The following is a 27,596-nucleotide window of genomic DNA, read 5'->3' on the forward strand; positions in this document are numbered from 1 at the left end:
AAACGTTAACAATGGAAGCCCAGAATAAAAGTGAACCTTTATTTATTTTATTGACCACCAAACATCTCCCAGTCATGACATCCCAAGCGGTGTGGCACACTTCCAGTTGTGACACAAATGCTCAAACAAAACTTCAACAATAACTGGAGTTTTTTGTTGTCAGAGAATGAAATCATACAAACTGCGTGTTTTGATGTGCGACTCTAGCACATGAAGTCGTGACACAAGAAGATTAAAACACGAGGAATATTCACCACCTGAGTGACAGCACTTTAGTGTGGTGAGTGTTGATTTCCTGTTCTCTTCGATGCTGTTTCACTGATAAAGTGCGCTTAATCCATTCAGTTAAAATGCAAACAGTAAACATGTTACAAGAGGAGAAAAGTTGAGAATTAATTATTTACAGGTGAAGTGTGCAGGCTACAGCACGAGGGACTACAACAGGTGGAGGTAAATGTAAACATGGTTAAGGCATTGTGGCGTTGCAACCATGGTTCCACATTCACTGATGAGAAAAGGGCTTGCATGCAACATAACTGTACCGCTTGTCTCTTCCCACATAGCACGGAACAAAGAAGCCAGCTGGGTAGCAGTGGTAGAACCGGGGAACACGTGAAGAGTACCTGTTAGGAGTTCCACTAGGGACTAGGAAATGAGGGTTGTGTTTCAGGTCAGCGGGACGTTTCCACTCTGAAGTGAGTCATAAGATGTTTTTAAAGAAGTCAAAAGCATGCATACACATGTATTCTCAAGTATCCCACCCACGTGGAACTAACATGGCCGTCCATCTGAGGGTGTAGACCCTTACGACCTGGCCGACCGCTGCCCCTTCTGTAAACCACCTGACAGGCAGCTGGCTGCCCCAGCAACCACTAGCTTTCTTTCTCATCCCTTTGCCATACAGAGGAGGAATAAACTTGCCTTGCATATTCCGACACACACAAGCACGTCCCCAGTAAAGATCCGGTCCTGGTGAAGGTTTTCGTCGTGCTCAGGAGTCCAGGACCGAAGAGGAGCGGCAGGTCAGTTACACCGCACAGGCTGACGAGACAGAAACCAAACTCTCCCTCTGTGCTTGTCTTTCAGGGGACACGTCTGGTGAAAGCTGAACAAAGACCTTCTCAAAGATGTGATAAAGTATAACCAAAGCAGTGGAGCATGTCATCATGTAGGATACCAACAAGTAAAACCACCACCCTCCTGCTCAGGACCCTAAAAATAAAGGAGCAAGAGACTCGTGACCCTCTGACCCTGGAGGCCACACCAAACACAACCAAATTCCCACTGATTTAAATATCTGACTGCGATCTTATGGTAGCTTAAGTACTTTTTAAATCTTTACAAATGATTTAAGCATTTAAAAACCTCAGGGGGTCCTGACCCTTAGCTTAGGAACCCCTGCCCTCGTTAGTGGCTCAGGTACGAGGAGCCAGAGAGCAGGGGGACAGCTACCGTAACGTCCTGCTTGAATGTAGAAAACGGATCTGGACGCAGACTGGAAAGCAAATGCGTGGAAAAGCTGATAGTGAAGATATATTTGGTTAGAGATGAGAGCACATTCTAGGACTTCGTGTTACATTCAGACCTCTGCAGCGTTGCTCCTGACTGGAGCTCAGACAGAAGGGATTTGGCACCACGTCAAGCAGATCAGAACTTCAGTCACTCAACACTCTCGTGATTAGTACAAAAATACTTTTGTGCAGAGAATCAACTCTAAAGTCATGAGCATCATGTTAATGATGAACAACATAATTTGAACCATATTCTGTTGAACGGTAGAAAAATATGGTACAAAATGATCCGTGTATCCTCGAATACGTACAAACATATTGCACAGTTGAAATGTAAAACACAGGAATGAGTGACAGGTAAAAACCATGTACATGAGCGAGAGTGCAAGCTTGGCTGTTACTGTGTCGACAAGGCTGTGTCCTCATGTTCTCCCGGAGGAGGAACTCCCCAGCACTGTTGCGGGGAACCAGATATTCAGATGCAGGTGTTGCCGTTACTCCAGTAACCACCAGGTGGAGCCAAGAGTCTACAAATGCTCAGAATATCGATGCAGATCCAAGAATCGATGAATCGAGACAAATCGAACGGTCCAGGAGAGAGTGGTAGAGCCAGGTATTACTCGGCCTCGGTGAGCTTTGGTTTCTACATGTGGCTACGTTCATCACATGTGCCATGTCGTCCTGGAGGAGCAGTGTGTAGGATTCACTGAGACCCTTCAGCACAATTCAGTATTCAGAGCTCCAGTACGACGCCATCTTGTTCAGTCCTCCGTTCAGTTTCAGAAGCAGCCTGTGCTGATTCTGTTGACTGCCATTTAAGACTCTGGAGTGGGCGAGCAGACCATGTGGTTAAACTGTGTCTTTTTGTCACTTAGAATTGTTTTCACTTTCTCTCCTGGTGAGAGCTGTAGCCGTTTGGTTAAAGCCCTGTCGGTGAGAAATGATCTGCACAGGATGTTTTACTTCGAACACTGATCATATTCTCTGCCATTCCTGTGTCTGACTTCCTGCAACACTCCATCTGCTCTGCGCAGCTTAACCCAACTTCCATAAAAGATCAAATAGGGACCAACGATGAGCAGCTTCATCCCGGACGGACCCAGCAGGGTCCAAGTGCAAGTACCGTTGTGGTTCTCTTTCCTGTCTTCATGAAGAGTGAGTTCTCGTCCTCTGAGTCTGCACTGGTGCATAACTGCTCAGAAAAGACCGTCCAGTATTGCAGCGTTCTAGTTTGGTCTACTAGTTTCAATGTTTAGAGTATCGACCAATCAGCTGCCTTCGCTGCTGAACACATTTGCGTGGCCAAACCACAACCTCAGTGTTTAGACACGCAGGCAGCTGATGACAATTTTATGTTTGAGAACCCAAATTGTGACAAATGTTGACTTGAATTGTCCTGCAGGCAACTCCAAATGGAGGATGAGCCGAGTGCTTGCATTCTGCAACCTAACCACTAGATGTCACTGAATCTTACACGCTGCTCCTGTCAGAACTAAATGAGTCAGTAATGTAGAAATGAAATCACGTGACCTAGAGTAGGCTGCAGCCTCCGAAGGGGTTTTTGCTTTTCTTGGTCCTCTGCTTGTTAGGTCGCAGTGTGATGACTTCTCTGCCGTTGCTGGAGCTCTGGTTGCTGACATTACTACTAGTGGTATTAAAGACACCTTTGGAGAAAACAAGATTTATGAGACATGTAACTCTGGCGAAGGAAACTTGATGACACGCTGAGCAGCTGTGTACCTATTTTATTGCTGGTTGTGTGGACCACCTCTGTCTCCTCTGCTGTTTGCTGTTTCAGCTGCTGGAGATACTTCTCAGCTAAATACTTGAAAACTGAGAGAGAAAAACAGCAGGCATGTTTTCACAGCAACATCTAGAATTTGACTTGCGTTGGACCAGTAGGCCTTTGGCTCACGTGTTCAGAAACTCACCCTCGTTGACATTGAGGTCCTCTTTTACAGAGGCGCGGTAAAACCTCAGCTTAAGCCTTTTAGCCAAACCCTCCGCCTCCTCACTGCAATGCAAGTCACAAAGAAGGTTATCCTGCGTACGACTGCTTCCTCACATTCCTGTGTGAATGTACCAGCAAAGAAACCTACTTTTTAATAACAGTTTCTTCCAGGAGGTCAATTTTGTTTTGCACAAGAACCGTAGGAATGTCTCCAACCTCTGCTTCAATCTTCTCCTTCCAGCTGTCGATAGCCTGGAACGACTCCCTGTCAGTGGTGGAGAAGACGAGCACACATGCTTGAGCACCTGCAATAAAACCAGCACACGGAACTGAGCCCAAGTTCAGAACAGGCTGGCAGGGGATTGGCCTCTAGATGCATCAGTGCGGGACGTGGCGGAGCCCTATGGCTGAGTGCTGCCGGAACATGAATCTGTAACCCGGGTGCGTGGGTGGGGTCTTACCACGGTAGTAGGCCTTGGTGATGGCGTCAAACTCCTCCTGCCCGGCAGTGTCCCACAACATCAGTCGCACTTCTTCGTCATTGACACTGAAACAAAGAGCAGGAAATGAGTTGATGAGAGCGCAGCTTCTCTGCACGCGTCAACGGCACTGAACATCTCCTTCCAAGCCCACGGCTCACTGTCGGCCCCATTTTCACACCTGAGTCGATTCATAAATGAGGGCTTTTTGGACCCACATTCCACCGTTCAGAGTCATCTCATATTTTACTGATGACCAAGTTAGGCTACCTTTTTCTTTCCTTTGAGGCCTCCCCCAACTCATGGTGCTCTGGGATTCACCGCAAACCTCCACACGATTCCTCCGTCACTCGTGGAAACGCTAACCACATCTTTTCACCTGACACCGTTCATTCGCACTACCCCCCCCCCCCCCCCCCCCCAAACAGACACCTGGACCAAAGGAGGCACACGTGCAGCGACACATTCCCTTATCCTGCTTCTGACACGCAGACCCGGCCGGTTCTGTGTGAGCAGAGGCTCCACCAATGAGCTGCTGACACAGCCAAACAACGCTGTTGTAAGAGCGAGTCTGTGGAACCCTGGAGGACCCTGGAGGACCTGAATACTTACAGGATCTGTCTTTCCAGGAAGTCCACTCCGATGGTCTTTTTGTAGTCCTTCGTGAAGATGCCCTTGCAGTAACGTTGGATCATACTGGACTTGCCGACTGCACCGTTGCCCACCACGACCACCTTGATGGCCACCTCCATGTCCTCCTCCAGCATGGTGGCGCTGTCTGGTTGGTGGTCTCAGGGTCACGTTGGCTGGGCGCGTCTCCTGATGTGACACAAACACTCACACTGCCTGAAAGCAGACAGTGAAGGGACCATAAATAAGCTCCACACTCACTTGTTGTGGCACACGATAAGAAATCCAAACCAGCAACTACACTGAGTATATCATGGCTCAGATTAACTGCCGTTGAAGAGGGGCTCCCTCTGTGAATCACATCAGGGAACATGAAGTCAACAGTGGCAGCTGCTGCCACACGTGGTAATTACAGCTCGCTAACACAGAGAATATTGTTGATGTGTTGGCAGGGAGCACTGCACGCCCACATCCTCATGTGAAGGTGGTGGACTTATTATTAAGACTGGGACAAAGATATGTTTTAACATGAGAGGAAACAACTTCAGAGTCCACAGCTGCATCCGTCCTCTTCTTATAGGAGCAAAGACGCCATCTTTGCAAGAGACTGAGAAAAGGCTACGCTGGAACGCCTCTGCTGAGTGTGTGGACTCTTCATCCTGAATCTGGACTGAGTGTGTTTGCTCCTTTGTGTCTATCTTGTTAGCATGGCTGACAACAATCGACTGGCGACGAGTGTTGGTCCAGCACTGATGCCAACGCTGGCGTGGTATCGGGACCATGGGATGGATCTATTCGTTCCACGTGAACCCTGGTTTGACTCTCACTCCTGTTTTGAGTGCTTCGTCTAAACAGGTCTCTTGGTTCACGTGAATTTTACCATTTTGTTAGCACAAGTTTGTGTCTGTGACTAAACATTTTAGTGTTGCTCCATTGGATGGGGTTGTGTCCGTTTACAGTGGGATTCATTTGAATAAGGAGGAGCAGTTCAATTCAATAATGAATTCAATAAATGTCAATGACATCTGGACATTACAGCACTGATTCACACACAGCTTTTTCCAGGTAAAGGTAATTCTACAGAAATCAATTAAGAATCAGCACTAGAAAGAAAGAATACTATTCCATGAATCTGTTTGTGCTTCTGAAAATATTTCACCAGGACAGATTACCACAAGAATGCACTTAGAGAGAAACACACCGTCGCAACTCCCACCGCTGTGGACTGGACTGGGAGCAGCTATTCACCCTGTTTATTCTTCCATTAGCAGCGAGGGCAGCGGCTCTGACACACACAACTACTTGGTCTTGAGAGAGAGAGAGAGAGAGAGAGAGAGCGAGACAGACAGACAGAGAGAGAGAGACAGCGACAGAGAGAGAGAGAGACAGACAGAGAGAGAGACAGAGAGAGAGACAGCGACAGAGAGAGAGAGGGAGTTTGACTGTGAGTGTGTGTGTATTCAACAACATGTTGTGGGAAAGCTCTTCCCAGTGGACGCTGACAGCGTGACTGCGGCGCTGTGAGTGGGTTGTTCCTGGGAGCCCACACTCATCTCACCTTGGATTTCCTGACCACCAGCAGTCCAAACCAGGACCAGGACCGTAACCTGGTTCATCTGACAACATTTTGATTATTACTGCACGTGTGACATGAAAGCCATGTGAAGCCTCCTTACAGTGCACATGTGACAGTCTCCTTCAGACCTGGCAAAATGCTCCTAAACCTAAATAATGGATACCAAGCGTGCATCTGATGAAGACATGAGAGCAGAGACAGATGATGACGTCAGCAGGGCACACACCACCATGGACTGCGTCTTACAAGACTTACAACTACAAAGGTTCCTGACGTCACAATTCATAAAATGGAAAGGGAACAGCTTTGTTATGGAGGTGGTTCATCACACACACTTTCAAGAGGAGAAGGAGAAGAGGACTAGGAGGAGGTTCTTTATGATCGTTCCCAAAGGGTGAAGAGGTTCTAAACCGCGTCCTCTACGTCATTTAGAGCAGAAGAAACCACGGCCAGGAGACGCACTACCCTTCAGAGGGGCTGGCATGACAAATCAGATGGGGGGTTCGTGACGCTTCCTCTGAAGCTGCCTCGGTTACTTCTGCAGTCTCTCAGAGCTTCAAGTAGCGAGCAGCTGCTGGTGGACCGCGGACTGGACGGAGGCGGCACAGGCGCGAGCGGTTCTTACCTGTCAAATCACGGTACAACTCATCCGGTGTCCGCCAACATTGGATGAAGGAACCAGTGTGCTAGCCCACCATCACATATCTACAGCTTCCCAGTTAGGTGTGCCTCACTGAGACAGGAGGCGACGGTGATGCCGCGAACTCTGGCTCTCGGGCTGCCCAGCTACGCTAGCTTCTCTGCTCAGAGACGAGCCCAGTGCCTCGCCCAACGCTGGGATCTGGTTAGCACCCGCTCACACACAGTAAACTCCGCTTCCCGCCAGCTGGCAGACTTCGGTAAACGTCGGCATCTGATTAAATCCAGTGACATTTGCTGGATGAGGACGGACCGCTGCCTAAGCGCACCCCAACCTCCCAGCTAACTACGTAGCGCACGGGTAGCCTAGCGGGCTAGCTGGCTAATGTTTGTTGCTAGGCAGCAGAGTCAGAGAGGGTACGACGCACGAGCGTCTGCGCTCTGGAGTCATGGGAACGTTTGTAGTTTCTGAGTCTCAGCGGTACGCCGCGCCTACATGGCGGATATTGACGATGAAGACTTCCGTCCTGTGTGTCTCATCCTCCTGGTTATTCTTCCACAAATGTACATGAAAACAACAAGAAAAATGTTTCTATGCTGTATTTTTGTCAAGTAAGTTTTGCAAAGTATCACAATGTTTCTAAAAATAACCACTGTAGCCGCACAAGAAGGTTGTGGGTTCGAATCTGCCTGCGGGCCGGGGTCTGGGGGATTCTCTCCGGTACCCCAGCTCCCTCCTACACGCCGGCACAGAGACTCCAGCCCGGCGCAGCTGTGAGTGTCTTCAGTCGGAGTCTGGTCTACAGGACCGGTCCAGTTCGTCTCACATACGAAAGCTCTGCGTTCGGTTCCAGAGCTGAAGAAGCGTCTTGGGGGAGAGGCTTCAGTGTTTAGTCTCCGACCGACTTCATCCCTGACTTTCCCATCTCTATTCCTTTGACTTGAACTTTGACATCTGAAATGTATTATCTTCGCATTTGAAAATCTAATTTTCTAAGTTTGGCAAACTGTAAGAAAACCTTCATAACACAGGAATACTTCACCTTTATTGAAAATCAGCAGGGCAAATGTACAATGACTGATGATCTAGAGATACATTACAATCACGCTTGCAAACTTAAAGCGAGTTTCTCAGCAGCTGCAGCCGCGAGTCCATCTGCAGGTCAAGGCGTGTCACGTCCGCGACCACCGTGGCAGGTCCCCCCGTCACGACAACAGGAGTTGCCACCGGAAGTGCCAATGTCTTTCGGAGGGCAGGACGTCCGCCGAACGTCATCGTGTGCGCTCAGAGAAATCAACCAATCAGAGCAGCGTATAATACCGAGCGTCGCTGGCTCGCGTCACCAGCTACTGTGATTGGCGGGTTCCGCTGAGTGCCCGCCCGTCGCCCGCCGGTACTCCAGTCATCCACCACCGTTTACCCGCGTCGGTTTGGCGGGATTCGGCGGGTTAGAACCGTCCTCGTCTCCACAGGTCGAGTCAACACGGCCGCCAGCTGCTGCCCGGTGTCTCCGAGCGTTTGTCGCGTTGTACTCGGCTACCGTCAGTTCGCTTGCATCTTCGTCCGTCGCTGCTTGACGGCTGCCGCTCCGTTCAAGTCCCGTTCCTGGTGAAGGTGTAACGGGCTGTTATCCTCTACCGTACGTAACCCTTTGATGCCATCTCTGTAGCTCTTGTTGTGACCGATGCGCGACCAAGCCGAGTCTCGGTAACCTCGCTACCATGTGAATGCCGGTTGTATGAGCTAGCGGTGCTGCTAACTGTGCTGGTCGGTGATGAGCCACAGCCCGTGGCTGCGCCCCTGCCCCCGTGTTTACCTCTCTGTCCTCCTCACCGTCAGCAGGCATCATGGAGTTTACCAGCAGGAGGAGGAAGTTCGTGAGCAACCCTCAGAAGGAGCTCTACGGACACGCACTGCAGTTCTACGGGCAGCCTCCCCTTGAAAACATCTCTCTCATGGAATTCGAGGCTTTTGCTGTGGACAGGCTGAAACGTAAGAGCTTCTCCAGTCTGCCGGTTTATGTTGTTTCCCTGGTTGAAACTCACCAGGCGATGCTGACCCTCCTCCTCTGACGCCACTGTAGTGCTGAAGACCACTGAGACTCTGGGGGTGAGCGTGGTGAAAATGTCAGAGCAGTACAAGAGAAAACTGGAGGCTGAGTCCAAAAACCTCAACTTCCCCTACAGACTCGAGGCTGTGAGTAACTTTTCACCTAAACACTGTCACAAGGTCCCACGCTGCAGCGGCTGCGTCCTGCTGACAGGACACCCCCGTGATCACATCTGATCCATGGCTGGAACGTTGATATCTTGTGCTGGGAGCACTGGGAGGGAGGAAACTCTCCTATGGTGAGAGGGAAGAAAAGCTGCATATGGGTTTTGTTTCTATGGCAACCACATTTTGACCAGGCCTATGAAATCCAGCATCGCCGCTCTCCCTCTCTGTTTTTGAAACCACGTTATTCTTACTTGTTCCCACCATGAGCAGCAGCCAGAGGAGGTGTGTCCTCACCATGAGTTGAATAATGATGATGTCACAGGCTCAGAGGTTAAACCTGTAGTGGCGCTCACTCATCAGCAACCAATGAACTGGTACCTGGGGGCGGAGTCTGTTCATGAGTCATGAAAGGTGTCTTCAGTCAAAGACGTCTAATGCAAGATGGTGAATATCTTGGCCTCTCCCAGTCGCGTTGGCGACGTCCCGCTCCACTTCTCCCCGCCTGCATGTTTTCCTCTCCCAGCAGGAACTCCTCGTCCCAGTTCTTCTCTGCCAGAAACGCAGCTGCCGCTTCCAGACTTTACTAGAGCGTCCCGCGGCGAATGTTCGGCCTCAGAATGTTGACCAGCACTCTGGCGAGGGAAATGGTGTGTGTGGCGCTTAACGGTCACAAATCCTTCCGACGTGCCTGACCAGCGTAACAGCAGACCTGACAGACAGCGTTGAGGTCAAACACCAGAGAGGACACAGCCTTTTCTCCCTCGCTGGCGTCGTCAGAGCCACGTTCACATTCACATGTTCCTTAGCCACAACCTGCAGAGCACACAACATTATGATACACGCTTCCTCGCCAAGGGGTCCTCGTGGTCCCCAGTGAAGTCACTGGGCTGAGTAAGTAGAATGATGCGTCATCATCACTTGTCTGTTTGATGACCTTAATGACCTTCGCCAGAGGAGATCTTGTGATGACGGGGTTTTTATTCACATGGTAGTTTGGTAGAGGGAAAAGAGCTGAGAGGGGGATAGAGGTTTCAGGGTTTAACAGTTCCAGACTGTAGATGGGATGGAGGTCCAGTGTCCCGACATCCATCCCATCTGAATGGAGACATTCCTCCAGAGGGAAGCCTGACCTTCTTTTAAAAAATCTGTCAATTCGGTTTTGTGTTGCCAAAACGGTTTGGAAGGAGGAGAATGTTTGAGTTAACGGAACATTGAAGGGTTCATCAAAGCTCATCAAGCTCTCCACCAACACGTTTGCACTTTGACTTCTCTTTGTCAGGGTTGTTGTTGGCTCCTGCTTTATTGACATCATCAGGAAAACCGAAATCTAGAAAAGAACTTTTTCTTTTGTCCCCGAAGGAGGAAAGAAAATCTCAGAGCGGACTGAGTGAGTACGAGAAGCGGCGCAAAGACCACATCTCCCACTTCATTCTTCGACTGGCCTACTGCCAAACGTAAGAACATTGCTCCTTCTTTGTTCTTGGGGTGTGGGTGTGGGTGTGGGTGTGGGTGTGTTAAATGCCGATAAAGCAAATGTTTATTTCTCCTGGGATGTTGAAGGGAGGATCTGAGAAGATGGTTTATACAACAGGAAGTCGATCTCTTCCGCTTTCGCTTCGGTGACCTGCATCCCAAACAAAAACTGGAATTTCTGCACAGAAATAATCTGCATTATGATACGGTAGGTTTTCAAAGTGCTTTGTTTTCTCTGTATTTTAAAGTTTTCAGCGTTCATTTTCTGCCACTGACATCATTTTAGCTGCTTAGGTAAAGATGAACTCAACTCTAAATGAGGGAATATCTTTTGGAAGACCAGCGTTCACTTCTTCAGTGGTGTCCCGACACAGACGCCTCCTGCTGGGTCTTCCTGGCTTCAGGTCATCACGCTTCCCTCTCTGCCTGACATGAAGCGGCGCTCTGTCCCTTCATGGTGCCTGTGTGTAGTTGCAGTGTGTCACCACTAGAGGATGCTGTTGGCTCACACTAATCGGGCTCAGGAACGTTGAGGGACCCTGGAGCTCGTCACTTCCCATGTTGTTTTTCTCGTTGTAAAACTCTCCTTAAAATGTCATATTTAATGGAGGAGGGTTTTTGTGTTGTAGACAAAGCAGCGTGAATCAAAGTGCGTACGCAGGTGCTTTGTGTCTTCACGTGAATAAAAGCCCTACAGAAGGTTTCCACAAAATGTGGACGACTACTTAAAGGAGAAATGAAATCTTTTTAATATTTTATTGAAACCTTCTATGTCAGGCATGGACTAATGGTGCGTTGGTTGTGTTTTTTTGATTTTCCACGGACCTTTATACTAAATATATTAACACTGACAGTTGTGCCTTTGCAGCTCTTGGCTGACATTCATCATCCTCATCAATAACTTTTCAGATTAGCGCGGAGGAGAGGAGGGCTCTGCTGGATAAACTCGTCAGCTCCAGTCACGCCGTCAGTGGAATCACCGTGGAGGATCAGGACTTCTATAAAGTGAGTTCATGCTCCCTCTCTGACAAGACTGCTGAGAGGGTGAAGGATTCTCACGACAGAAGGCTTGATTTTGCAGTCTGACTTGCCCAGATGTGACAGTCAAGCTGCCCCATTTTAATTTGTAATAGAAAATTGATTCCAGAAATTCTGACTTGTCTGTTTTATTCGACTTTTAATTCAAGTCTTCTCTCTCTGCCAATATTGTGCCAGAAAGACTTGCTGTTTTATGATGAGAAATAAATAAGCCAATAATCTTCCCCGGAGCTGTTTTAATCAACTTTTAATTTAATTAAAATTCGTGCTCTCACATGTTTGAGTTCCTACATCAGAGTGGCGTGCATCACCAGTCAGGATCTGAAGTCTCTTCAGTTTGTCTCACTTTTAAGGAAAAACTGATCACGTCTTGGCCTTTGAGCTCATTGGAGTCCACAGTTCATCTGTTTACAAGCTGAGAAGTACAGACAGAAACAGCACCACCTCCCTGGAGTGTTGCTGGCGCTCTTATTCACTGCCATATTAGATATTGCTAGAATATTTGTGAAGCCTTGGCTCTCTATACATTTTTAAGCAGTCAAATCTGCAAAGGGCTCGTCTTAGCACCCTGATACTCACCATGCATGCAAGTGGAATATTAACATGTATATTTTAAAGCATTAATATTTGATCCCTTTTGCTCTCCCCATTCTTGTTTCACTTTGAAGGTTCCTTTTCAAGACGCCCTGGATCTGGTGCGAGCCAGGAAGGTGTACCTGAAGGCCGGCTACGTGTACATCCCTCACCAGGACATCGTCACCATCGTTCTCAATGATTTTCGCACCAGACTCTCCAAGGCGCTCGCTGTAAGTGTTTGTCGCTGTTCCCCGTGTGAGATGAATAATGGATTCCAGAGGGCTGACAGTCAAATGAGATCCTGTAACGCCCACGCACACATCGCTGTAGTTTAAAACACACCACAAGTAGAAAGATCTTACAGTGTAGTCGATGACAAAGCACCACACGCTCGTGCCAACACTTTTCCAGGCGTGTCCTATGGTGCTCTGGTACATGTGTTCCTGTTATTGTCCACTTGTTGTGCGTGTGTGAATATACACTACTTGCTGTTCACAGTAATTCTGGATGTGCGAGTAAATTGATTAGAATGCAGCTGTTGTTTGTTTGCTTCGGTGGCCCGAGGCATCCTGGAGGACTGTGGGGTTGAAATGAGGGGTGAAGAAGTGTGCACATGTGACGCGTCCGCGGGGAGACCCGGAGACACGGGGGACAGCCACGAGCAGAGAGCTGGTGGGGCCTGCGGGTACGATGTTGTTGTTTGGTGGGGGGGGCTGTGAAGGCATGTTGTCGACATGCTTGAACGCCCCAGGGGCCTGTCATGTGACGTGTTCCCTGTTAATACATGTGTGGAGACAAGAGTGCAGTTGGTGGTGGCGAAGGGAGTGACAGTGCTGTTGTTTCTATTATTAACCTCTTCTTTTAGCTGATCTTCACATTCAGTCTCTGAGTGGTGACTGCTGGCTCGCCAAATAAAGCAGGGAATCATGGAGAAGGTGGCGTTCAACGCACGAGTGGCGCCGCAGGGTCGAACGCTGGGTAATCGTTGCTCTGGCAGGATCACTGGGTTTCCTCTCGTTGTCCAGTGACAACGAAAGCAAACTTGAAACGTCTCAAAAAAACAAACTGCATCAGGTGTGAGTCAGCAAACGCAGCAGGCAGTCGGGCGTGGCTGGAAGGAGCAGAGGAGAAGAAGAAGAGCTGTCAGTCAGCGAACGGTGACCTTCAAGTGGACGAGCCGTAATCACTCTGGAGTACCAGCTAGAAGTGGACGTGTTGCTGCTGTGCAGTGATGAAAATCTTTGAATATCCCTGAAGACGACGGCAGCGGAATCAGCTGATCAGTCATGTGATCCGAACGTTGGAAACCTCTCTGAAGACGGGGGGAAGTCGGCTCCCTCAAAGGAGAGTTTGTGATTTCATTGTGAAATTTGCTTTTCTAATGTGACGCTTGAAAAATGAGAGTGCACTGATGATGGCGTTGAGCTCCCTGTGGGCCAGCCCAGGGTCTGACGCTGCAGGTGATTTAGTCTAATAATATGGATGAGATGCCAGCACTTTCTGTTCCTTGCTGTGTCAGACTTTGGTCTTCCCTGGCACTCGGGCCCGGACGCCCTGACGCAGCACAAGCATGCCTGGGCGGGGTTTTAGTTTTTTGTGAGCGTTTTCCCGTGTCGGTGAGGCGTTCTGTTGTCAGTCCAGGTGCCACGTTTAAGAGTCCCAGCAGCAACTTGACACTTGTGTTCATGCCAAGCAGCAGCTTTGCTTAAATGTCACACGATGAACTGAAGGACTTGTCTGAACGTGGCTGATTTGAGGATGCATGAGAGCTGGAGTCAGGGTGAAGGCCTGGCCTCTGTCGGTTGTTTGGTGGCTCATCCTGAGTGGACGTTGATGAGCAAAGCTGCTGCCGTCACTGACATCTGCAGAGAAACAAACATGCAGGTGACCATGATCCTCCATCATGGCACAGTGAGGTCGGCTTTTCAGGGGGAAAACGAAGACTTTGGCTCGGTTGAGCCGCTCGCCCATCAGCTGCTGGTTACTGGGCCCTGGGTGCTGGAGTGGAATCCTGCTGCACAACCATGGCTGTGTTTGTTAGTGTGAGGATGATTCTCCTCAACGCTGCGCGACTGGTGACTGCCAGTCCAGTTGACGCCAGTTCCCACCTCTCCTGTTGCCCATGAAGCTGTCTGTGTGAGTCATGCAGCTGTTGAACCACTGGAGTCAGTAAAGCTCTGTCTTATGGAGGACAAACTTTCGTTTGCCTTCAATTTTAATTTTTTTTCTGAAACATAAAATGCAGAAAACGTGAATTTAAACATGTTGTAACACAGTGTGTCCAGCAGAGAGCGCTCTTGTTTTCTATTTTAATTAGGGTTTTTATTCAAATGCTCATGTATGGAAATGATAGATATTAATGGAGGTACATTGTTTGTTTAAAGAAATAAGGCTTCTGAGTACCTTTACATAGTTTTACCGTGCAGAATCGCTCAATGAACAAAGAAAGGGTCTGTCAATCATTGCTCATACCAACGAAGAAGATGGTTAGGACTTGTTTATGTGTTTGTTCGTTATGAACAGAGTTTACATTTCATGTCAGCTCGTTCTTATTCAGAAAATATCGGCCGTCTGGTGCGTCTGTGGTCAACGTCACGTGACAGCCGACGGACACCAGGAAGCCGGGGTGGGTTGTGCTGGTGGGCGTCTGCTCCCGTGTATTTAGCGAATGTTGTCAGAGGTTGTGCTGATTCATCTCTCACTCAGGAGCTCTGTGTTCATAATTACTTGCTAACACATTCTTGAAGCGACCCATAATCGAGTTCTTTTCCAGATATTAATTTGCATTTTCACATTTTCCTTTCAACTGTGACTCCAGTTAACCTGTGCAGGTGGATGTGTGCGTCAGGGTGTGAGCACTTGTACTTTTAATGAACTCGTGTGTACTGAGCTAAGTCGCCAGGCGTGGCTCGGCGTGGTAACTGATGTTCTGTGTCACTCGGAGAGTTCTGCTCTTCTCCTCCTCCGACCCTTCGGTATTTATCATTACTCATGTGATGCCAATCTCTCCTGCAGCTGACGGCCCGCTCGCTGCCAGCAGTGCATTCAGATGAACGGCTCCAACCTCTCCTCAACCACCTCAGGTAGGCGCCACGATTGATAACGTTGGTCGCCGTCTGGCCAAGACGGCGGTGAGGAAAGAGACTCACCAAGAGGGTGAAGGATTGTGCGGAGCCAGAAATGACAATTCAATAAGATTTTCTGGAGGGCGGCACACTCGGGTGGACACATGGTTCAATCAGGGTGTGAGGACACGTGACTCGATTAGTAATGAGCTCTTATTTAACGTCATCAAGGCAAACTCTGAGTATGAGTCCATATTACACTCCTTTAATCTTGAACGTTCCATGTAGCCAACGCTTTCCCTTTGCAAGGCTCTGCAGGCTTCGGTCTCTTTTTTCCAAATGGCCCAGTTAGTTGTGTTTATGGGCGTGTCTGGTCTGGCACTGGTGCCACTGGTGCCACTGGTGCCACTGGTGGCACTGGTAATCCAGTCGGATGAGCATCACATCCCTCAGACTTTTATTATCTGCCACACAGGCACGTTTTAGGAGGATTTTTTTCCCCCCGATATAAAAATGCCAATATTTTCCAACTACTTTGGTGGGTTGCTGATCCTGGTATTTTCAGAATAAAAACATGTTTTTAGCATAGTTCCATTTTTTACATGCAGAAAAAAATGAATGTAAATGTTGTGAAATTGAAGAATATTTTCAATTATGTCTTTAAAGAAAATGGAAAAGCCTATGACTGTTTTCGTTATGACTGTTTCCTCATCATTGGTGATGAGCGGAGACTTGAGTGGTCTGAGGCGGCCCATCAGACCACTCATGCGTGACGCCGCATCGTCTCGTGTCAGAGTAGAAGATCGTATTGTGAGGACACCTCACTCTCCCACAATTAATCGAAGAATCTGAAAACTGTTTTCTTATTTTACAAAAACTGAAAAATTAAATAAAATAAAACTGGCAAATTTCAGAAAACAATTTTTTCCCTAAATTTCATGTTACTGAAAAGTTTTGACCGATTTTATATTCTTCAGCAGTGTTCATCCTTTCACCCCTCCTAACGTGGCCTTTGTCCTCCGTGAGAAGGTTCCGGTCACATGACTCCACCTGTTAAGCGGGTTTGCTCTGACTTTCTCCCATTATTTTCATACTGTGTTGCCAGGCAGGATTGCTGCTGAGGGGCCCACCCCTGATGGTGTTCATTTGCGATAGATTCCCAGATTGATCCTTGATTGGCGGGTCAAAATCATGGCTGAAACGGATCGATAAGCGCCTGCCGTCAGAGCCGGCGATGGTCGATCAGACAGGACAGGCTGTATCACCTTGCCTTCATCTGATAGCAGGCTTTTCATCTCAGCTTCTTCCTCTGTGCTGTCGTCCCACACAGTGTTTTTTAAAATGGATCCAGCAATGTACCAACAAAAACATCGCCTTAATGTCCATTTAGTCTTTTGATTGAATAAAAGCGCAGCTGTCACCTCGGTAATGAAGGCTGCGCCTACCGCATGTGATTTCAGATTAAAACCTCTCACTCGTTGAAAGACTTTTAATGTGAATTAGCAGCGCGCTCGATTGCAGCATCAATAGCCAAGCAGAGCAGCTCCGAACACAGAGAGGGCGTTATCTGGGAGATAAAAGGAAGAACATTAATATTGGGTTGGGAGAAGCCATGTCGCCTGATTGTTGAGGGGTATTAGTGGGCAGCTTGGTGAGATTAGTGGGTGCTACTAATCTTTGGTAGGGGGAACACAATGGGATGTGCAGCACCGCCTCTCAAGCCTGCCAGAGACTGAGGACTCACATCTAATAGCAGCTTAGTTTTAAAGTCACAGTCCTCAAGTTCGAAGTCCCGTCAGATTTGGGGACGCCTGCAGGTGGTGGGTGTAACAGCACTGCAGTAGGATTCTCGTCGGTTTGGTTACGTTTATGAAACATGAGTGGGAGAACACAAGAATTCATTTAGTTTTATGACCATTTAATCGTATAACTCTGCTCTGATCCCTCTTGGTGTCCTGTGGTGGCCTGCCAGTCATGCCTATGTGGGCCAGGACTACAGCATCCAGAAGAATGTTGGGAAGATCTCCTTGGAACAGATTGATTCAGTAAGTATTGAATCCCCTCTAGAAGGTTCTACGCTGCAGTTTGAACCCACATATTTGGTGTAAGAGGAGAATAATTACTTTCAGGCTGTAATTCTAGCAGCCTGCCGTAAGTTTAGCGCAACATTAGCTTTGATCAGTTAATTCAAAGAATGATGAACGTGAAGCGCAGCAGAGAAGAAGGGTTCATGAACTGCTGTCTGCTGGTAGCTTTCAGGAAAGTCCTTCCCTCTGTGTATGAGGCAGCTCCATCAGGCCCTCAGAGAGAACCATCATCTACGCCACGGTGGTCGGATGCAGTATGGCCTCTTCCTCAAAGGGATCGGCCTCTCTCTGGAGCAGGCGCTGCAGTTCTGGAGGTCTGAATTCGTGCGGGGCAAAGTGGATGCAGACAAGGTAACGCTAGCAACCTCTCCGCCTGTTAATGTCCATGTTTGATTTCTAAGTACGTCGTTGGAGAATGAATTAAGGCTTCACGATCGTATCGTGAACACAAAATAGGGTGAGAGAATCTTGAGATGTTGTGGGATTTCCACCTCTGGAATGAAGAGTGTGTTGGCTGCGGTTGATGGGATGTGGTCTACAGTGTCACAAGAAGCTAGTTTCATGGTAAGTTAAAGGTCTGATGTAAGAATCAACCACTTCCACTGCTATGGCCGTTCCTCTTTGACATGCCGCCCTCTAACAGAGGTACTAAGGGTATTTAGAATGTGTGGGACTTTATTTGTAAGACCCCAACCCATAATCTCTGCAGAGCTGTTCGATGCTCTAATGGTTGGTGCCGGTTTATCGGTGATGAAGCGACCTCATCAAAGCTGTATTGATTAGAGGAAGATTCAATGGTGCCATTACTCGCAGGCCCCCCCGTGAGGAGGCTAATGAAGACTAAAGTGGTTGTGTGTTCAGTTATTGCATCTCTCAGAAGGAGACACTGTTAACACATCAGCACCGTTCAGCATGAAGACGACGGCGCTCCTCATCCGGGGGAGGCACGATCGCGACAGATGAAACAATTATTTTGCTCAAGTGGTCTTGCCGAGGGTTACGTGAGCATTTATAACCAACAGTAGCTGCAAATATGTAGTTCATGTTGGTGAATTGGTCTGTTGAGAAAATCTCTCCCTGTTACAGTGTAAGCCTCCACCACCCGGGCTGGCCTGGTGGAACCCTTTCCACTCTGAGCCGGTCCTTGAGTAAGTCATTCACCTGAACTGAACACATTCCTGAATAGAGAACATAAGCAAGTAAACTACAGGTTGTCATGATCACGTGGAACAGTCGGCTGCTTCAGCATCAAACCGAAAGTTAGAGAAGTGTTGTCTTCTGTAGGTTTTCTGCAGAGGTTGAAGTTTCCAACCTTCAGGTAAAGAGGCAGCTAAAGAAATCCAGCCGCTCTGACCCCCACTGATGAAGTCCCACCCAAGGGTGGCGCATCACGAGCAGGCCGGGTGAGCCCAGAGGTGTCCTGTCCTGACTTGTCATGTGTAGGAGTGCATCCCTACCAGGGCACTGCGGGTGGTCTGCACTCTTTCCTGCCTGATCAGTCAGTGGTCGTCAAGGTATTTTGTGAGAGGAACTGGTGTTTGACTTTTTAAGGTGTTTACACTCGGATTCACAAAGATCCAGAGACTCCTTGATGGTGTTGGTATCTAAACTTTACCACAGCTGTTACTGGGAGGGTTGTCCATCACCCTGCAGGGCACACAAGAACACCTTTGTGGGGTCGATGGGAGATGTGTGAGACAGATAGGGCCTTAAATGTCAATGATACTGATGTTCAGAACTAAACGGATTGAGGCTCAGACTGGAGACGGCACGAATGGGAGCAAATTCAGGAGCTTGGTAGTACGGCTCTGCTAAGACTGTAATTTTAAAGCTTGTTTTCATTTCAAGATTATTTATTTTACAAAGTGTCATGATGTTTTGAATCACCGTTGGTCGTAGCAGCACATGGACTTTAGTCGAGTGTGATGTGTAACAACGGAGCTCTGCTCAGGTTACACATCCAATCCACAATTGAGAGTGTTTTTGTAGGCTAACCTGTTAGCATCACCCTGAGTCCCCTCAACGGGAAGTCAGTGGGATCGTCACTTTTGAGTTTGGATTTTTGCAGAAAATCAGCTGTTAGGTGAGAAAAGTCTATTTGGATCATCGTCAGTAATGATCCACTCTGATGATCCTGGAAGCCTGAATGCAACAGTTAGCAGTGCTAAGCTAACGTTAGCTTATGATCAGGGATGGGAATTGATACGATTTTTACAATTCCATTTTGAATTCTGCTCAACGATTTGGTTCTTTATTGATTCTCCTAACGATTCTCATTTGTTGGTTTGCTACCTGCAGTGTTAACAGCAGAGGACGCGCTAACATTGCTGCGCCTGCTGGGTTGAGATTCACTCCGGAGCAGATTGAAAACGCGACATTCTTTCCAAGTTATTGAAGGCTGTGTGTACAAATGTTTCTACGTATTGGTAGTAGTTCCCCCTGTGATGGAATATCCACTTTGCAAGTTGCCTTGTTGTCATCCTTTCTCATGAAATGTAACCAAACTTTCAAGCGTTTGTGCTACTTGGGCACCATGTTTCCTGCTGGCTGCACTGGTGAATGACGTCACCACGCACATTGTGTAGCTTGCGTAACCAATGCAACGTGCATGGTGACGTCATTCATGCCTACTGGAATTGATGAGAGGTGTTTGCAAAACTGGCAAATGATTACAAGGAGTTGAAACATTGGGAACCGGTTCTTCACAAGAACCAGTTTTTAATTCCCATCCCTATTTATGAAGGAACTACACCAGGGTCAAATGACTTCAAGGTCCAGTCTGGTGTTTACTGGTGGATCTGATGTAGAACTGAACCTCCGACATCCGCCGGTCTGGTGTTTACTGGTGGATCTGATGTAGAACTGAACCTCCACCATCCACCGGTCTGGTGTTTACTGGTGGATCTGATGTAGAACTGAACCTCCGACATCCACCGGTCTGGTGTTACTGGTGGATCTGATGTAGAACTGAACCTCCACCATCCACCGGTCTGGTGGATCTGATGTAGAACTGAACCTCCACCATCCACCGGTCTGGCGTTTACTGTTGGATCTGATGTAGAACTGAACCTCCACCATCCACCAGTCTGGTGTTTACTGGTGGATCTGATGTAGACCTGAACCTCCACCATCCACCGGTCTGGCGTTTACTGGTGGATCTGATGTAGAACTGAACCTCCACCATCCACCGGTCTGGCGTTTACTGGTGGATCTGATGTAGAACTGAACCTCCACCATCCACCGGTCTGGCGTTTACTGGTGGATCTGATGTAGACCTGAACCTCCACCATCCACCGGTCTGGCGTTTACTGGTGGATCTGATGTAGAACAGAACCTCCACCATCCACCGGTCTGGTGTTTACTGGTGGATCTGATGTAGAACTGAACCTCCACCATCCACCGGTCTGGTGTTACTGGTGGATCTGATGTAGAACTGAACCTCCACCATCCACCGGTCTGGTGTTACTGGTGGATCTGATGTAGACCTGAACCTGCTGATACACACATGATTGAAGACTTTTAGTCAAAACCCCTCAGACTTTGGGGACGAGGGACCCTGACAACAATGCTAACTCTCTAAAGTCAGGAAGATCCCCAGTAGCCTTCCTCCCTCGTGTTTTGATTCGAATGACGAATGCTGCACAGTAGCGACCATCTGATGCTGTGATTGGCTGCCAGGAGGGGCCCCGCAGGAACCCCAGTTCACTGAACTCATGTAGCGGCCGTCTGAGGGGTCACGGTTGCTGTCCACAAGTGTGACGGCTGTACACAAAGCCCAGCTCTTGCTTCCCAGCAGAGGCAGCAGGATGGCGCTGACCAGATCGCCGCTTGCTGTGACGTATGTGTTGTGTCAGGGGCGGCACTTTGTGGCAGGCTGCACAGAGCACCCTCATTAGTATGCGACAGGCAGAGAGCGATGGGAGCCAGCGATGCTGAAAGGGAGGCCTGGAGGAAGAGGCAATGTAATATCAGGCTAGAGGGAGTGAGGAAATTGATGAAATCAATGTGATCTCTGCATTTTTCTTGTGTTGGAAGAGGGTTTATTTGTGTGAAGGAGTGCGTGTTCGGGACACACTCACCTCACTAATTCATTGCCATTGACTGCCACCTTTTTTACATGACAGGTGAGCTCCTCAGGCTGCCTCCTTCCATGAACTGCATGGTTCGAACTGCTCTTAAGTTGTTGCAGGTTTGATTTTGCCTCTAGATGCCCGTTAGCTGCCCTGGAGAAGAATAAATTCAGAACTCGTTCCTGGAAGTTTTAACAAATTATCTTTTTCCCTTTGGTCGGGTTTGCTTTCACGTGGTCGCTTTTTCAAGTTCACACGATCAGAGTTGAGATGCCAGCGGTGCTGCTAACCTTCGGAGCGGTTTGTCTTTTGCAGTATTCATACTGTGTTGATGTTGTCCTCTTCCTCACCGTCCACTTCTCCGCCCCTGTGATCGTATCCTCACTTCCTTTCTGATGGTGTTCTTTTAAAACAGACCTGCGCTGTCATAAATCTGCTCCGCTGTGACATCGGACTCCTCTTACAGCGCCAGTTAAAAACGTCTCAGACGTGAGTGGTAATTGGTCTCCTTTGCCTTTTGTTCGAAATCCCCACCAGTGAAAGTAAAGGACTCACTGGTCTGGTTCCTCCTCCTGCGTCTTTTACACACATGGATATTGTGCACTTGTTAACGCTCCTGGTAATTCATAGTCCCTCACCTTTTTCTTGTTTGGAAGTGAAAAGGCCTGTAGTGCCGACTAAAAAGGAAGTATTTTAATGGTATTACACATAAGAGGGATTGCAGCTACAGGCAGATCAGTCACCATGGACTGAGCCTAAGAAGGCATGCCAAGTTTACGCACACACACACACACACACACACACACACTTGCACGTAATCCCTTTGATTGTGTCCTATTTCTCTGTCTCCGTTGCCGCAGGTTTTTGTGAATGTGTCCTGGAGTGTGGGGGGATGTTTCAGGGATGCAGATGTGGCTCTGCTCCCATAACGCCTCTCCTCTCTGTCTCGTCTCGATTCTGATTTCCTGTGGTTGCGTATTTTGGAGGTCAGGGATACCAGGATGCATCTGACCCAGAGCCTGACGACTGATAGAATGTGACCTCACATACAAGGGTCTCTTTCAGAGAATGTGACGCTTTTATTCCAGCTTGTGAGAAAGAGCTGAAGTACCTCAGCGCTCGGCAGGAAATCCACCTCACCTGCAAGTTTATATCACCTATACACCACATAAGAGATATTTATGTTCCAATTAGATCACAGTACACATTAAACACACTTTTGTGCAAGCAGAGTTCATTTTAATGGAGTAGGGGGTGAGGTCTTAAATTTGGAAACGGCCTCTTGAATCCTCCGAAGCTCCCCACAATTAATATTAGATTTATTGCAGTTGAAGGTTTTTATGTGTTCTTAAATTGCTGCTGCAGCTTGTCACGTCGGAGAGCTCAATGGTTTTATTGCAACATGAATATGTTATGATGGGTGCCGTCATGGCAATTGTGCTCTGCCACAGTTGAAGCTCACTGGATATTTTACTGTTGGGTTTTCCGAGGTGGGGAGCCTGTAACTCACTTGTAATGGCTGCACAGAGGCGCTGCCGGCCTGTGGAAGCAGCTCCTCTGGCGCGTGTGTGTGCAGGGTTTTCCTGTGTGTGTGTTTTCGGTGAGTAAAGTTTTGTTTTTTGGAAGGATTAATCAGGGAATTCACCAGATTGACTGAAGTCATTGCAGTTGAATAAATTGGCTTTTTGCTTTCAAATGTCACACACGCCTGTGGACGTGTCACCAGTGGCTCAGACTGAAATGTCTGAGTGAGAACATTTGGAGGAGGGTTGGTGAGACACACCTGCGTTTAGTTCATGCATGATCAGCTGCTGTGCATCCTAGCGTGACGCAGTGTAGCAGCGTGTTCAGAAACAATGAGCCGTGTGGAGGCCTCGCTACTGGAGTGGCTAACATCTTGTGCTACTGCTATGCTAGCTCAACCCAACATCATGCACCAGAATATTCAGTTTAACTGGTTTTAAATGACGGGAAACGCCCCCAAAGCCTCCTGTGGCGGCCGTTTTTGAAACACTGAGGACTGCAAGCGTGGTAACAGTCTTCAGAAACATCTTCAACAGACCCCTGTGTCTTTCTCATCTTAAATTTCCTAAAACGCATCTTTTACACAAGTCAAACGTGAGCCCCTCATCTTGTATGAGGTTGGTCTACCGGGGCAGGCCGGAGCACTGAGACGGAACGTTGGTCCTACTTGGCTGCTCATAATTCAGCTATCCGGAGCATGGCGACACCTCCACAGCAGGGTCCCTCTAATAGCTCGATATTTCATTGAGGAAAACGTGCTGCCAGACCCGGCATGATGTATGAGAACGTCTCGTTTCACCCCAACCTTGTCCCTGTCACGCTCGTCCTGGCTAATGCTCCCTCTCCTCTCTTCTTCTTCCCTCTCGGTAGTTTGACAAAGCTTATGCCTACAGCATCCGTCACATGTTTGGCAAAGAAGGCAGGCGAGCGGACTACACCCCCTCCAGTTGCATGAAGGTGATTCTGTCCAACGCGCCGAGCCAGGGCGACCATCACGGTGAGTTGCTGCCTGTTAGCAGGCCTTGTGGTTGAGACACTGGACGGCTCTTAGAAGAGCAACGCTTCCTGTCGGCTCTGTTTTGCAGGGTGTCCGTTTCGTCACAGCGACCCAGAGCTGCTGAAGCAGAAGCTCCAGTTTTACAAGGTGTCTCCCAGTGGCATCAGTCAGGTGGGTGGGACTCACCATTCTCAAAAATAAACAGACTTGGAAATGTTTTTGGAAAAATAATTCTAGCAGGAAAGTTGAGACGTGGAAGTGTGCTTCACTAATACCTGCGTATTAGAGACTCCACGGTCCAGTTAAGATGAACAGAGAATCTTGGTTATGGCCTGTGGTTAATTTGATTCAGAGGATTTAGGGTCATGAAAATGTTCCTCAGAGAGCTGGAAATCTTAGAACTATGTCAGTAACTCTGGATCAAACAGACCTGGGGTCAGTGCAGGACAGACACCAGGTCCAGCTTTCAACAAAATGTCAACGAGACATTTAATCCAAATGTAGCTGAAACAAAGACACTGCTGGTGATGCTTGGATCGTCCAGGTCGGAGGGATCCGTCGCGCGAACACTGCAGTGGGTCGGCGTGCTCATGTGACCCAGGTAATGTCTGGACCTTCAAACAGCTTTCTCAACTTGAAACTGCTTCAGAAATCAGGAAAGACAACGCAACAAGAAGAAGTTGAAGACCTGAGTGAAGACTCCACGAAGACCAGGGCCAGGGCATCTTAGAATGAGCTGAAATACACGCGTGATCGTCTGCATTCCATCTGCAGAGTCCTCTGGAAGCTCTTTGTCCACTGATGTCATCATGATTCATGTTTGTTTGTTCTGCTCCATCTTATTGACTGGAAGCCAATTAAAAGAATTGATGAATTGTGCTGCTGCTGGTCCCTTGTTGCTCTGTTGCGTTGAGAAAAGCTTCCTTTAACCACTTCCTGTGCTTTTCCTGCAGATCCTGGAGCTGGTTAAAGGGATGCACTATCAGCTGGCGTGCCAGAAGTACTTTGAGCTGACACACCATGTAAGTAGGGGTTTGGGGGAGGTCCGTTTTAGACTGCCTGGTTAACCCATCCAAGCGGGTCACATTTGAGATTCTTGTTTTCTCAGGCAAATAACGATGAAACGAATGTCAGAAATGTATTTGTTTGAAATGTCTGCTCACTGGCAGGACGTCCTGGAACCGTGGCTAAAACTTCAGTTTGACATCTCAAATGTAAGAATCCACATTGCTCCCCTCAGAAACCGGTCTGTGTCTTGAACCGATGATAAATTTAAAAAACTCCAAACCACCGCAAGAGCCGGTCGCAAAACAAAACCATTCCACATCGACGAACACTCCCAGTTATCAGGATTGGGTTCATGAGTTCACAGCCATTGATTGCAAAACAATCAAACTCGTTCTGTCCGTTCAAAATGTTGAGAGAATAAAGAGTTTATTCTCCAATCAGCAAGAGAAGGTTCGACCCGCCGGATCAATGATGAGTTATGGCCATCCTGTACACAAACAGCCAGGAAATGGAAAAACAAGAAGCTTGTTTGGTAAAGAGATGAGTCATTAGTCACATGCATGTATGAGGACGTGTCTGCTGTGTTCCTGCTCTCCCGTTGATGAGGTGCCACTTCACGTCTGCTCTGTCTGTATTTGCTCTTTTAATTAGTCCACTCAAACAGTTGATGAGGAAAAAAGTTTCAGTCTGCAGTCTCGTGTAAAATTAATTCATTTGTTTGACAGGACAAACCATGAGCATCAAACTCACAATCTAGAAATAGAAATCTGGGAGAGAAACGCTAACGAGAGATCCAACTGAGGTGAGACGGGAGCGTGGTAGGAGACGGGAGCGTGGTAAGAGACGGGAGCGTGGTAAGAGACGGGAGCGTGGTAGGAGACGGGAGCGTGGTAGGAGACGGGAGCGTGGTAGGAGACGGGAGCGTGGTAAGAGACGGGAGCGTGGTAGGAGACGGGAGCGTGGTAAGAGACGGGAGCGTGGTAGGAGACGGGAGCGTGGTAGGAGACGGGAGCGTGGTAAGAGACGGGAGCGTGGTAGGAGACGGGAGCGTGGTAGGAGACGGGAGCGTGGTAAGAGACGGGAGCGTGGTAGGAGACGGGAGCGTGGTAAGAGACGGGAGCGTGGTAGGAGACGGGAGCGTGGTAGGAGACGGGAGCGTGGTAAGAGACGGGAGCGTGGTAGGAGACGGGAGCGTGGTAGGAGACGGGAGCGTGGTAGGAGACGGGATGCTGGCCTGAGGACTGGGCCTCTGCAACAGTCACACCTTCAGTGTTAGAGGCTACAGAAACACAAACGCATGATTTTTGCTTGAAAGGGTAATTAAAGAGCTGGAGCTTCACCTGCTAATGAAGTCGCGCTGCATCGTGATGAGTGATTTTTGACATTTTATGTCCTGACAGGCCATTTCGTCCTTCCACTGCTCTGATGAAGTATTCAGCTGCTCGCTAATGTGGCTGTGAGAGCCTGCAGCCCTCATTAGGTTTCATGTAAATGAGTCAATTATTAGCAAACCGTTCCACATCATGACCAATCCAGCACATGTCACTCCGCCATTCTGGCTCAAAGTAAGAAATCTCTGTCTGACACTCGACCAGCTCAACAACCGTTCAGCCAATCGGCATCAAACCTGGCGAGAGCATTGCTGGCGCCTCATGGACGTGCAGCGCTGAGCTTTAAGTCTGGGATCCAAGGGTCTGTGGTCTGACATGGAGGTTTCGGGTGCAGTCCATCAAAGTCAGACATTTTGATCCAAACGCCCCGAGGTTCTGTGATGTCATATGTGGCCCCTCCCCTTAAACAAAGGGCGCTGCACTCGTCTAATGAAAGGTGACCATCACCAGTCTGCTGTAAAACTGAAACTTCCCTCTCCTTCGTCCCAGATCGAGGATGCCGGTTTCTCACTCAGTCACCCCAACCAGTACTTTGTGGAGAGTCAGAAGCTTTTGGGTGGAGGCAAAGACATAAAGCGGGAGACGGACACCCCTCAGAGGTCGCAGGGAAACTCGGCTGCCAGAGGCTCCACTGCAGCTCGCCAGGTGGCGGCAAACGCCACCCAGGATTTAGCTGAGATGACGGAGGAACTGGACTCTTTCTTTCAAGACCCCTGACTTTTGTTGTCCCCACACGTGAGCTCGTGTTTGTTGTGTCAGGCTGAGGGTGACGTGAGGACAGCTTTTAACCTCAACATCACACCACAGCCAAGTTTTCTAGCTTATTAAATCTCTTGTTAATACGCCGGCGTCGCTGCATCATTAATTTAGCTGTTTAACCCCGAGTGTTCCAGTGTGTCGGCTTCCTCTGCTCTGAATTCTGATGGCTCCCGTGCAGTCTCAGTGCTCAGCGTTTTGGCAGGGACGTGGTTTTGGGGGGTGATGACTAGAACATTTCCCAGCTGTCTCAGTAACTCTGTCATTGTATTTGCTGGCAGGAATGTGGCTGGGAGCAGGAGGACGGATGAAAATAAAATTCATATAAACAAATATTGCCTTGTAGTACAATTTATTGAGAGCGCACGCAGTCAGGGGATGGTGGCGCTGCTCTTAAAGTCTCCTCAGTAATGTGAGCAAGTTTTTGAACAGCTCAGTGTTTGGCAGCACAGGTTCTACTTTCTCCTCAAGAAGTGCGGTTTTATACTCTTATCTCCTCCCTCTATGCATTTTTACAAGATTATTAACTTTAGATCCAATTAGAGGCACAGAGGAGGCAGCCCTTAATTATATGAATACAAATTTGTTTTGCCAAAGGAAAGTAGTG

The 27,596-nt window shown here is 48.4% G+C and overlaps 2 protein-coding genes across 9 annotated transcripts; one reads left to right on the top strand and one right to left on the bottom strand.

Annotated features, from left to right (window-relative positions):
* Window positions 1-7,204, bottom strand: rab23 (RAB23, member RAS oncogene family). 5 transcript variants are annotated; one of them, XM_086181206.1, is made up of 8 exons: window positions 6,773-7,204; window positions 5,773-5,878; window positions 4,554-4,787; window positions 3,924-4,009; window positions 3,611-3,767; window positions 3,443-3,525; window positions 3,252-3,344; window positions 1-3,175 (listed from the first exon to the last, which is right to left on the bottom strand). In XM_086181206.1, the coding sequence occupies exons 3-8, from the start codon at window positions 4,706-4,708 to the stop codon at window positions 3,042-3,044; spliced, it is 708 nt and encodes a 235-aa protein (XP_086037332.1). In that variant the 5' UTR covers window positions 4,709-4,787; window positions 5,773-5,878; window positions 6,773-7,204; the 3' UTR covers window positions 1-3,041. The 5 variants fall into 5 exon arrangements, with proteins under 5 accessions (XP_086037332.1, XP_086037333.1, XP_086037334.1 ...); XM_086181207.1 differs by lacking the exon at window positions 6,773-7,204 and adding an exon at window positions 6,130-6,216; XM_086181208.1 differs by lacking the exon at window positions 5,773-5,878 and having other exon boundaries at window positions 4,554-4,760.
* Window positions 6,780-27,322, top strand: prim2 (DNA primase subunit 2). Of its 4 annotated transcripts, none has more exons than XM_086181203.1 (14): window positions 6,780-6,991; window positions 8,627-8,779; window positions 8,871-8,983; window positions 10,364-10,458; window positions 10,565-10,685; window positions 11,387-11,482; window positions 12,184-12,321; window positions 15,107-15,174; window positions 17,129-17,201; window positions 17,409-17,594; window positions 23,708-23,834; window positions 23,923-24,005; window positions 24,788-24,856; window positions 26,723-27,322. In XM_086181203.1, the coding sequence occupies exons 2-14, from the start codon at window positions 8,635-8,637 to the stop codon at window positions 26,948-26,950; spliced, it is 1,542 nt and encodes a 513-aa protein (XP_086037329.1). In that variant the 5' UTR covers window positions 6,780-6,991; window positions 8,627-8,634; the 3' UTR covers window positions 26,951-27,322. The 4 variants fall into 4 exon arrangements, with proteins under 4 accessions (XP_086037329.1, XP_086037330.1, XP_086037327.1 ...); XM_086181204.1 differs by lacking the exon at window positions 6,780-6,991 and adding an exon at window positions 7,264-7,398; XM_086181201.1 differs by lacking the exon at window positions 6,780-6,991 and adding an exon at window positions 8,147-8,426.
* Window positions 27,323-27,596: the final 274 nt, after the last annotated feature.

This window comes from Aulostomus chinensis, chromosome 16, assembly GCF_037954235.1.
Source record: "Aulostomus chinensis isolate RoL2024-O1b breed Wild chromosome 16, RoL_Achi_v1.0, whole genome shotgun sequence".
NCBI lineage: Eukaryota > Metazoa > Chordata > Actinopteri > Syngnathiformes > Aulostomidae > Aulostomus > Aulostomus chinensis.

Coding starts and splice junctions, on each gene's coding strand:
- rab23 (XM_086181208.1), bottom strand. CDS start 4,708: ATGCTGGAGGAGGACATGGAGGTGGCCATCAAGGTGGTCGTGGTGGGC. Junction 3,768..3,923: donor CACCAAGGCCTACTACCGTG/GTAAGACCCCAC, acceptor GTTTTATTGCAG/GTGCTCAAGCATGTGTGCTC. Junction 3,176..3,251: donor CACAACCAGCAATAAAATAG/GTACACAGCTGC, acceptor TTTTCTCCAAAG/GTGTCTTTAATACCACTAGT.
- prim2 (XM_086181203.1), top strand. CDS start 8,635: ATGGAGTTTACCAGCAGGAGGAGGAAGTTCGTGAGCAACCCTCAGAAG. Junction 10,459..10,564: donor CGACTGGCCTACTGCCAAAC/GTAAGAACATTG, acceptor GGGATGTTGAAG/GGAGGATCTGAGAAGATGGT. Junction 12,322..15,106: donor GACTCTCCAAGGCGCTCGCT/GTAAGTGTTTGT, acceptor TCTCTCCTGCAG/CTGACGGCCCGCTCGCTGCC.